Source organism: Agrilus planipennis, unplaced genomic scaffold (assembly GCF_000699045.2).
Source record: "Agrilus planipennis isolate EAB-ADULT unplaced genomic scaffold, Apla_2.0 scaffold202, whole genome shotgun sequence".
NCBI classification, from domain to species: Eukaryota; Metazoa; Arthropoda; class Insecta; order Coleoptera; family Buprestidae; genus Agrilus; species Agrilus planipennis.
In genome coordinates, this window is record NW_020438961.1 from 153,966 (window position 1) to 166,177 (window position 12,212).

Sequence of the window (12,212 nt, forward strand, 5' to 3'; positions counted from 1 at the left end):
GTCCTAAGTTTTTCTCTTTTTTTGTACATGAAATATTTTTAATTTAAATTCATATTTGTAATTTTAAATAGTGTCTAAGTTAGTGACAACAGGACCAGTTTACATTTTACCTGGGTATTCGTAGAACCCTTATAAACTGGAAAGAAATGTTGTATGACGATTGTGCTCATATTTAATGATAGGGCTTTCCATATTCTGTATTATATTATATTCAATTTCTAGTTATTCGCCCCCGCTACAATAATATTCACCAGTTTACCTGTTCATAGTTAGAGTTGATAGTACATTAAGAATAAGAGATTCACATTTCATCTTTCAATCAAGTAAGTTTTGCATCCAATAACCACCCAAAAATAGTTTCCATTGTCGGACGAATTTTGATAGTTTTAATTTAGACGTTGAAGTTTAGTTTTTAGTGATTAGAATAGAAGTTCAATTAAATGTTTTAAATAAAACAGTGAATTTTTATTCTTCAATAAAATCACGATCCAATTTTAACCAGTTGCACAATATTAATTTGGCGTGCAACGTACAACGTTTGTACAAATTGCATTGCTCAAATGTGCTGTTATTGGAACCAATTACTACAATTATACAACTATACAATTTGAAGACATATTAAAGGCTTTAACGCTCGTTTTAGACTCGCACTACTATTCATGATTGAACAAAACTTTTGACAGGTACTGTATGAAAAAGTATGTTAAATAAATAAAACCAAGGCATTGGAAGGGGCACATCGCTAGAGAAAGTAAATGAAGTATACCTATAGCACTTTATGATTAGCAGCGATCGCACGCGTTTATCGGGGTTCTCCAGCGAGGAAAATAACAATTATTACCCGTGCGAAGCCGGGTCGGGTCGCTAGTTAATAAAAACAATTAAATATTTTACTAAATGATCAAGTTGATGTAAATAGTTCTCCATTATTAAATTTAAATTTGTCTTGAAGAACTTAATGTCTTACCTTTCGTTGTCCCTATCCCATAAAATTTGTAAACTTTTTTATTTATGCTAATTTTGTAACAATTTTACTCAGAATATCTTCACTTGAAGAGGCCAATGTTATGGTGAAATAATTGTTGTGAACAATTAATATACAAATAAAATAATTCGATTAAGCTAACGAGCCAATCATGTTGAGATTGGCTACGCCGGGATTCGTTTTCAGCAAGTAGATATCCACACAAGTGGACCTTGTTGGAGCATACGTAATCCTAAAATGTAGCATCGTGCTACAGATGGCGTTTACTGCGCCATTTGTAGTATTTTCTAAAACGCACTGTTAAGACAGCAGGTAAAAGTTGGTCTGTGTTCTGTCGGAGCTGCCTGCGACGCGCTGATGAGATCCAAAAAGATCGAAATCGCGATCCGCGGGTGAAATAATTGTTGTGAACAATTAATATACAAATAAAATAATTCGATTAAGCTAACGAGCCAATCATGTTGAGATTGGCTACGCCGGGATTCGTTTTCAGCAAGTAGATATCCACACAAGTGGACCTTGTTGGAGCATACGTAATCCTAAAATGTAGCATCGTACTACAGATGGCGTTTACTGCGCCATTTGTAGAAAATTGATATACATTTTTAAAAAATTTTTTTTATATTGGAAATAGGTACTAGTAGTAGTTCTGTATACGTCTCATGAAAAGTAAAATCGTTCAGCGAAAGATCTGACGGTCGATAGGGGTTGACGGTCTAAAGTAGCTAGGCCTCTTATTACTTTAGGTCAGAACTAAATGTAATTAAACACACAAATGATAAGTACTCGATGATTCAATAATTCGTTACGCTCCAATATAGACTCGTTAGGGTTCACCTGAAAATAATTATTAGCTAGTTTTTTCAGCTGTTTGAAATTATTTTATTCTGGCAGTTTCACATCATTAAACCATCATAAATACATTACATAATTTTATTTTATTTTAATTGTTGCCTGATTTACCCACTAATTAGAAACAGTGATACCCACAAGTCACAATGATAATGATACCTAGGACTAATTAAAATAGCAAAGGTCACATTTTTTTGACAATGTAGAATTCCAGCAGCTGAGTCTGATATCCGCCCTAAAATGCTGGGGTAAAAAGTACAAAATCTATGAATCGAATAGTTTTTCATCATCATAAGGTCGTCAGTCCTAAGACTGGTTGGACACGTACCTCCACTCTTTCCTATCCTGAGCTAAACTTCGCATTTCCCTTAAACTAGAACAACCCATATCCTTAACCATTTGCGAATAGTAATCTAACCTAGTTCGACCTCTACCCCTCCAACTCCTGTTTCTGCCTCTAGTATGTTTCTAACTAGACCTTCATGACTGAGAAGGTGTCCTACCAACCTACCATATCGGTATAAAAAACTGAAATTACAATTTTATACAAAGAGAAGTTTCTGTTAAACGAACTGGAAACCCCAACAGGAGGCGGTAAACATATTACTAAACAATAACATATCTACCGGCTAGATTGTATTTTAGCATAACCTTCCCTCAACCGATACCTTTCAACTGCGCATGCAGGACTTACTTGTAGTCGTGGCAGTGTCAAACTTTTAAACATTAAAGAAGTGGCTGGGTGTTTTATATATGTTACCGAAGATGTATGAAATCTAGGAAATGAATACAATTCCGAGGTTATTTAGGAAATCTATAAAATATTGTTTCAAAGATTTCTTAATACAAATGCATCCTGACAAATGTATATATTTCCTAAGATTTGTACGAAATTTAGATATTGTACTAGGAAATGCATAAAACTAATGGTTTCTTTGAATAAAATTAATAAAACGCGTACCCATTGACATGTTGAATGTAATACATTTCCGATTGTTATTTAGGAAATGTGTCTAATATAATTTATTTTACACATTTGCGGGCGATTTTAGGAATTATTCACATTTCCTAGGAATTCTATACAATGACGGATTACACACATTTCCAATAACATTTATACACATACGTACTTCCAATTACTTAAAATGGTCTTTTAACGTTTGGCAATACGTTTTGGAATTACTTCCTGAGTTGATTTGTGAAAGTATTAAAAACATTTCTAGCCGTTTGTTGTAATTACCTAACACGATTTTTTGTCGTTTTAACAATTTAACTTCCTCTTTTCACGAAATTGTTTAAAACGAAAAGCGAGTNTAGGGAAATGCAAGGATTAACTCAGGATAGGAGAATTTCATACAATTCCTAGGAAATGTATACATTTCCCAGGATATGTGTGTATTAAAAAATATTTGAAACAATATTTTATAGATTTCCTAAATAGCCTCGGAATTGTATACAATTCCTAGATTTCATACATTTTCCACTAACATATACACGAAGTAGAAGTTATATTTTTTCTATTTAGATACTTATTTAGACGGTACATACCCGCAGGTAGATGCCTAACAATAATTATTTCATTATTTAAATAAAGTTATCGATTACAGTTTGATTGCTATTCACAGTTACGTGTAGTTTTCGTCGCATCATGCAACATTACTCCTTCAGCCTGTCAAAAGAAATATAACTACTTAAAAACCGTGAGACATTCTATTAACATAAAATTGACTTTTCTGCATAGCCTTAGTACTTCATAAGCAATGAGAAAGGTATCATTTACGTGTAAAGCACCTCAATGTACAGTTTGTGTGAACCAATAATATAATTTGAGCCTTGTTTCTTACTTAATTGTGTTGAAGTAGATTGTTTACCAAATGAGAGACTATTTTCTCTTATAATTCCGATTCCCAACAGCTTCATAAATAGGTAAATTGAAGAAAACGGTGTGCTGTCAAAGAATTCCCTTATTTAGAGTAATTCTCCTGGGAGGTTAACTTTTGAAATTCAAATGCGCGTGGAGGTTTGTAGAAGTTACAGGTTCTTAACAAGCTTTATGGCTACGGTAAGAAGCAAGGGGGAGAGAAAGGAAGAGGGAGAGGGAATAAAAGAAGGAGCTTTTTCAGATGTTACAGATTTTACTTCATTAGTTTACGGTTAAGTTTGAAACCACTGCTTTGTTGTTCTTACTAGCTATTACTTATTCCAGTTATTAAGTAATTGAAAATGCTTTTGAATCGAACCGTTCTTCAATTAAGTAAATCATCATCATCATCATAAGGTCGTCAGTACTAAGACTGGTTGGACACGTACCTCCACTCTTTCCTATCCTGAGCTAAACTTCGCATTACCCTAAAACTAGAACATCCCACATCCCTAACTATCTGCGAATAGTAATCTAACCTAGGTCTACCTCTACCCCTCCTAACTCCTGTTTATGACTCTAATATGTCTCTGACTAGACCTTCATGTCTGAGAAGGTGTTCTACTAACCTATCTCGCCTATTTCTTATTGACATCCACAGAGTCCTTTGTTCTCCTATTCTTTCTATTACCTCTTCATTTCTAACCTTTTCTACCCACGTTATCCTCATCATTCGCCTATAACACTACATTTCGAACGCTTCTAACCTTTTCTTTTCCGCCGCGCCCACTGTCCATGTTTCGCACCCATACAACGCCGTGCTCCTTTAACAATTTTTTTCGAATTTCTAAATTAACCGTTCGCGATCATAGACGTGACTTCTTTTTATTGAAGGAGACTACTACTCCTTCCTATCTCACTTCCTAAATATCTAAAATCAGCCACTTCTTCTACTTTTTCGTCTCCTATCTTTATATTCTCTCTTTGCCTACTTTTTCTTCCCTTGCATACTAGTATTTTAGTTCTACTTTTATTGATTTCCAGTTGATCTGTTAGTACCGCTTCCATTTTATTTAAAGCTTTCTCTAAGTCCTCCCTGCTAGATGCTAATACTGCTATATCATCTGCAAATTTAAGCATACTAATCTTTTGCCCCTGTATATCTGGGGTTAATAATTAAGTAAATAGTACATTTAAAATAGTTTTTTAGACACGGCTGAACATTTGCAACATTAGATACATAACTATTGTTAGTCTCATCAGAGAAGACATAACATTGAAGGTTCTGTCAAACGGAGGCAGACAATCTGCTCGGATGGAATAGTAGCAGTCAAACAGAACCCGAACGACTGGAGTTTAACCAGGAATAAAAACAGACGCCATCAAGACTATCTTGAATTCGTGTTTTTTGTTCTCTTTTGTTTAGAAGTTCGATCGGTGAAATCATTGTGAAACATGATAATAATAACGACAATTCAATAAAACATGTTGTCCTAAGTTTTTCTCTTTTTTTGTACATGAAATATTTTTAATTTAAATTCATATTTGAATTTTAAATAGTGTCTAAGTTAGTGACAACAGGACCAGTTTACATTTTACCTGGGTATTCACAGAACCCTTATAAACTGGAAAGAAATGTTGTATGGCGATTGTGCTCACATTTAATGATAGGGCTTTCCATATTCTGTGTTATATTCAGTTTCTAGTTATTCACCTCCGCTAAAATAATATTCACCAATTTACCTGTTGGTAGATATAGTTGCATTAAGAATCAGACATTCACATTTCATCTTTCAATCAAGTAAGTTTTGCATCCAGTAACCATCCAAAAATAGTTTCCATTGTCGGAAGAATTTTGATAGTTTTAATTTAGGCGTTGAAATTTAGTTTTATTGATTAGAATAGAAGTTCGAGTAAATGTTTTAAAATAAACAGTGAATTTTTATTCTTCATCGAAATCACGATTCAATTTAACTAGTTGCATAAAATTAATTTGGCGTGCAACGTACAACGTTTGTACAAAACACTTAATTGGCTATGTTTCCACTAACTTTACTTAAAAGTTTTCTGTTTTCGTTTTGAGTTCAACTTGTCGAGTAGTTTCTTTGAAGAAGTGGTATTACTTCTAATCCTCGCTTTGAGTTAAGGAAAAAAAATATATAAAATAATCGAACAAAGACAGTTTGGAGAGCTTTATCGATTATTCTGAATGTTGAATTCATTTAATGATTGGTTTTTCACACGAACAATTTGACATTAATTATTTTGTTTCGTCAGCACGAAGTTTGTAAAAAACCCGCAAATACTGCTCTGCTCGTTACGAGTTACACGCTTTCCATTTAACCACAATGATACACTTTTATATTGAGTAAAAAGTCCGTAGCATACTGGCGGCTGGGTCTGCGCGGTCAGTCTGTTTTCTGAAAAAAAATTGTATCTAGTAACTTTCCGTTTCAGTTTCGTACAAATAGCAAAACAAAGCAGAGAAACATATCTTTTCTGATATATCTCAGAGTTTTCGTGAAACTTTTTTGTCTCCGTCAGCAGTTCCGTCTGGCCGGTAGAAATACAGTTTGAAAATCAGAAAGCCATATTTCATCTGAAGCACATTACGAGGCACTGTTTTATATTAGATAGATACTCTACCTCCTTGCAATAATTGGCTGAAATTAGATCTATTTTTTTCATCGACGCTCCTCAGAGCACGAGACATAAACAAGTGAAGATTTATTACTAACATCTTTTGAGCAAATTAGGTAAATGATCCGCCAGAAACACCGAGTATGTTGATGTTGACCGATCAATTTTCTTGTTATTCCTGATTAATAATAAATACCGTCATCTTTTTTAATATGATCGCGTTACGTGGGGGTAGACTGTGACGTAATAGCCAAATGGTATAAAAACAACGTAGGCCAACAAAATCTTCAGAAACCTGCTATGCGCATGCGTTCCTTTTTTAAACAACTAGTCGTGTTCGTTACATTGTCTTAATTTCTTCATTGCGCATGTGCAAAATCGTGGACATGCGCACAAAAAAAATGTAACGAACACTACTGATTTTTAAAAAATACGCATGCGCGAGTGGTACTAGAAAGAACAAACGAACATACTTTTGGTTTACATTTTGTTGATATGCACCTTCCTTAATAACGACACCACATTAATAATATTATTTTTGTTGTTGTTGAAGATATCAAAAACACTTTTTGAGAAAATTAAACTATAATAAATACTCCAATTCAGATTGAGATACTTTATTATGTGTTTATGGAGAATCATGTGGATGAAGATTTAATAAATTTATAGGCATGTATCTTATGCTTCCATAACATATTATTTCAATTGATAAAAAAAAAAAGAAAGCAAAAAATGCAACATCAATATCATTATTTTCATCTCCACTATGTAAAACGTTTACAAGTGGTATACGATGCTTGGAAAGAACCCAATTCCGTCAAATCTTTATACGCTTAGCCTTCTGTCATTTTCTTAGCATAGAAAAACGAAGACGAGATTCTTATTAAAATTTGCGGTAGCTGTCAATTTTCCACGGCTTTTTTTATGCCAAAGTTGATGAAAATATTTTAGATAAAAATCCAAATTTATTCAAAAATTTACAAATTAAGCAATATAAAACATCCACATGTATCGAAAGAGGGTAAAAAGGGTAATCGAATGGCAAAATAAAATATGGTAGGTCCCATTTGAAAAAAACGAAGTTATTCGTGTTTGAAGTTTCTAAACTTTTAATGTTCTTGTGAACGCCCAGTATAAATTATGAAGGTCAATTATGATTAACATTATCAATAAGACACGACTATGACTTGTATAAATTTCAACACTAAGTCATTTTTTGTGGAAGTTATGATGTTTTATAGTATGGGTTGCGGTAGCGATTTTTTTTTTCTATAAATTATGTTATCTCAGAAATTATTCATCGTAGGCATACAAGTTGGTTATCAAAATTACCTTAAAATTTTGTGTTTCATACAAATTCGTCGTAAAAAATATACTATTCCATTTAAAATAATAAAGTTTGCACCAACTTCTAGTATAACCGGAAACGGTCGACAGGTGAAATTATTTCAGTTAAAAAGATCATTCTCGATAACCCCTACTGCCAAATTTTCAGATCTCTAATACGCTTAATTTCCCTAAAGCGTCTAATGCACCACTCACTTTGAAGAACCCTGTATAAGAGTAATTAACGAAGAAATCAGCTAAAAGGTGAATAATTTACGATGTTTCCTTTACCATTGAATAAGAATTTGTCGTTAAAATTTACTCCAACATATCAAGATTTTAAAATATCTTAACCTCAAGATCCAAATGAAGCTAATTTGGCTTGTTTTGCTTTGAGATTAGGATCTCTCGATATTTTAAAGTACTGCAGTAATACAGGAGCAAAACTCCAGTTCGTCTTCTTGATGTTTTTTTTTATTCAACACACTATTGCTCTTTTTTCGATATCTCTCTCTTTTCCGAGAACACTGCTACGTAGGGTTGAGGAAAGGGAACAGAAAATAAGGTACCTAATTATTTTTAATGTATTTATATTTCGACGTCGCACTTGACTCTCGCTTCAGAAAAGCTGTATTAGAGTACTTAATATTCCAGATATTCTAATCTCAAAACCAAGCAAGACGAATTAGCATAATTTGGATTTTAGGATTTAGATATTCCATCTTAGGTCAAATTTAAATTAAGCGACAAAAAATGCATAGGAAATGACCGATTTCTTGGGTGTTGTATCCTATTCTCCTCCGAAAAGATGAAAACTTTCTTTTGGGTTTTCTACAGAAGTGACATCTCGGGTCTTAGTTTCCTGCTTCAAAACCGGATTAAAATATACTAAGGATACCAAAAGTATTTATTATATGGACAGTAACGCTGAGTGCAATCTAAATTCAAAAACTGCAATTTCAACCCACGACAGTATACCGCACACCATACTTGACCTACACATTAAATTTCATCACGCTAACACACTGTTCACGCCCTGTAAACGTATATTTCATGTCACAACACCCTGTAGATGTCTTTATGTCCTAGGTTACTTTAAACCCATTTATTGTCACTTGCTAAAGTTATACACCGAACGGCATGACCATAAATGTAATAGCAGGAAGTCATCCGAAGGCAAGTGGTTGTGCCCCTTTTTGTAGATATTTCTATTTAGGTACCTAGATTTAAGTTCTGTAGGCATTCGAAGAGTGTGATCTGACACCCCGACACGACAACCTCCAATTCTCTGTAGTCCAGTGTAGTTTTCGTTAATAAAGTAATTGTTTGTTAAGTTCACCCTGCCGACTTTTATTCCGACAATCATCAACGCAAAAACACACACGAAGAGTATGAAGAGACAAGAAAATCTACATTTAAAGAAATTTTAATTTATTATCATCCTATATGGTGTATAATTGCAATAATAATAATAATTATTATTATTATCAGGTGTAATTGAATTACAGATATCGCGGTTACAAACTATTTCAATAATTACATCGCAGTTTACATCAAATCTTTTATCCCTGTCATGAGAGTTGGATTCGGAATCCACTCTATGACGGAGGTAAAAGTTAAATATCTTAGAATCTAAAATTACATATTCGCAATATCTTCGCTAAAGGCACTAATGCCCGTGCGCGACCCTGTACATATAATTATATGGATATCTGTAATTCAATTACACCTGATTATAATTATTACTAATTTTATAGATTTAAGTTTACCAATACTGTGTAAAGTAGTTTGGGCCTTCTTTACAATACTGGACCTTTTCTGTCTGTTAATATATATACACTTTCTTTTTGTAAGTAGTTCAATAAATAAATAAACAGAATAATTAAAAGCTCAACACAGCTTGACCAAGGACGAGTTTATCGAAAAGGTTTTCAGTATAGAACGTTGTGACTTTGCCTTGCATTTGAAGGGCTGTGTGAAAAGATTTTGATTAGATTTAAACATCTTGGTTCACGATTTTAATTTTTTGTAAATGGGCAGTTTTAGTACACCTTCAAATAAAGAGCCTGGTTTAAAAACCTGTTTAACATTCCTTTCTATTTTTCTATTTAGTTTAAACTGAAACAGTACTTTTTTTATTAAATCTTTATACCTATCAATGTTGAGATTATTCAGAATACTGTCATCCTACTATGTATCCCATAGATAACACAATTCGAACATATTCGCACGGGCGCATCTATTGTCAACATTATAAAACAAAAATGAGAAAATTTCATACCTGATCCTTGAAGAGTACCAGTACCAGCGGTTCCAAGAAGCACATCGATGCTTCCGTCCGAAAGGATGTCAGAGTCCTGGTAGGATATGGAAAAGGTGGCGTCGTCCTGTAGACGGGCAAGCATCGCCGCCAAACTGGATCTGTCCAGGTCATCTGACTCCCGCAACTGGAGCGTTACGTTACCATCAGTTGCAGTACTATACATGAATACCGCATGACCTCCTGAATAAGGCTGCAAGGGTAGACGGACTCCTGCTAGCTCGTGAACACTCTGCAACAAATTAAAACGTTATTTTACTTGTTAATCGTTTTAAGTCTAATAAATATCGCTCTACGATTGTTTCATTGTGTCTTATTCTCATCAGCTGATAAAGACGGATGAGATTTTCTATTGATCTAGTAACGGGTAGGATGGATGAATTTTCATCCTCGTTTAGGAATCCCAGGAATAGGTAGGAAAATATATACGGGGCTGATGAGATAAAGGTAGTGGAAGATAGTGAAAGACTGATATGGAATGTTACTGCAGTAAAATTTTTTTACAGGATTTAAGGAAACCACAAAAAAAAACATTTACCAAAGTAGGTAAATTGGGAATCCTTAACTTAACCTAAATTACATTTGTGAATAGGTACAATTTCTAACTATTTATATCGTATACACAACTGTTGAGTGAATGCAAGTTAAACTGTAGAGGTGAATTCGGAAGCCTGTGTAGTAACTCTTATCTATGGTAAGTGACTGTAAAATTCCCATGGGTTATATCATCATCATCATAAGGTCATCAGTCCTAAGACTGGTTGGACACGCACCTCCACTCCTTCCTATCCTGAGCCTATTTCTTGTTGACTTCCATAGAGTTCTCTGTTCATTTACTTTTTCTAATACCTCTTCATTTCTAACCTTCTCTATCCACGCTATCCTCATCATTCGCCTGTAACACCACATTACGAACGCTTCTAACTTTTTCTTTTCCGCCGCGCCCACTGTCCATGTTTTAACAATCTCTTTCGAATTTCTAAATTAACTGTTAGCGGGCATAGAAGCAAAGAGCTTCTTTTTATTGAAGGCGACTTGACCCTGCGATATCCTGTACTTTATGTCCCTACTACTTCTTCCGTTCTGACTTATCTGACCTCCTAGATATCTAAAATCGGCCACTTTTTCTAATTTTTCGTCTCCTATCTTAAGAAAATTTACATTTTCGAAAAAGCCCTGATACAAAACTTTTACCCTTCATCGCTTTAGTCAGTAATTTGTCGAGACTTCCTATGCTGAGGAGATCTAATAAAATTGTTATTGCGATCCGTATCTGGTAGTTTTAACAAATTCCTTTCCATAAAATTGACAACCGTTCTTACTAAAATGTATTAATGCATTAATTTTGGGTATCTACGTTACACTTCAACTTCAAATATTTGCGTATCATCAACTGTTTTTCACGAGCCGCCACTGTTTTAGTATCTAAGAATTATATAGTTGGGACATTCAAAATTAACAGTGATCTCTCGTTGCTTAGTGGACAGCGCATTGGCTGTAAAGCTGATGGTCCGTGGTTCGATTCTCGGCGAGGGTGTGACAAGATCAATAATTTTAATTTATAGTGGATAAAAATTAAGAATGAGTTTTCACATCAATAACTAACTAAGAATAACAGTCGTCTAACATTCAAAATTGACAGTTGCTGACAGAACGCATACTTTTACACAAGACAGACTTTGTAGGGAATATCGTAAACATAGGAACGAGATGTCAGGTAGGAATTGCAGCGGACACTAATAAAGAAAAAGGAATAACATTACACCAATTGAGCAACCTCTAACCGCTGCACCGCTTACTATTATACGGTTATCTCTTTCCACTTTGTCTGTACTACTCATGAAACATTTCTTAACTTAACAAGGGCGTGTTGAAAACGTAGCAAATGACTGCAGTCCAATGTAGAAACAAGAAAGAATATACGTTCATTCTCACAGATAAGACAGGTCTACTATAAAGAAGTTTTTTGTATAAATTCATGTTGGTCTATATTTTGTAAATATAAACTTTATTTTAACGTATCACGTCACATTTTTTTTGTATATAGGTAAATATATAATAGCTTTTTGAATCGGTAAATTTATTTGTTTTTTCACAAAATTCATTTTATAGTTTATATTTCTATTTAATACTCTCTGACTGAGCATTATATTGTCTTTTACTTTATTTTAGATAGTCTGAAAGTAACTATAGTCGTTTACACCGCCTGAAAAAAAAATAGTTTATAT

At 33.9% G+C, this 12,212-nt stretch overlaps 1 protein-coding gene across 3 annotated transcripts in view; it reads right to left on the bottom strand.

Moving 5' to 3' along the window:
- Positions 1–12,212, bottom strand: part of LOC108738669 (serine-rich adhesin for platelets) — a 361,208-nt gene that overhangs the window by 146,967 nt on the left and 202,029 nt on the right. For all 3 annotated transcript variants that reach the window (XM_025975165.1, XM_025975164.1, XM_025975166.1), the window contains exon 3: positions 9,946–10,216. In XM_025975165.1, coding sequence (XP_025830950.1) covers positions 9,946–10,216 — 271 coding nt within the window. The remainder of the gene's footprint in view (positions 1–9,945; positions 10,217–12,212) is intronic.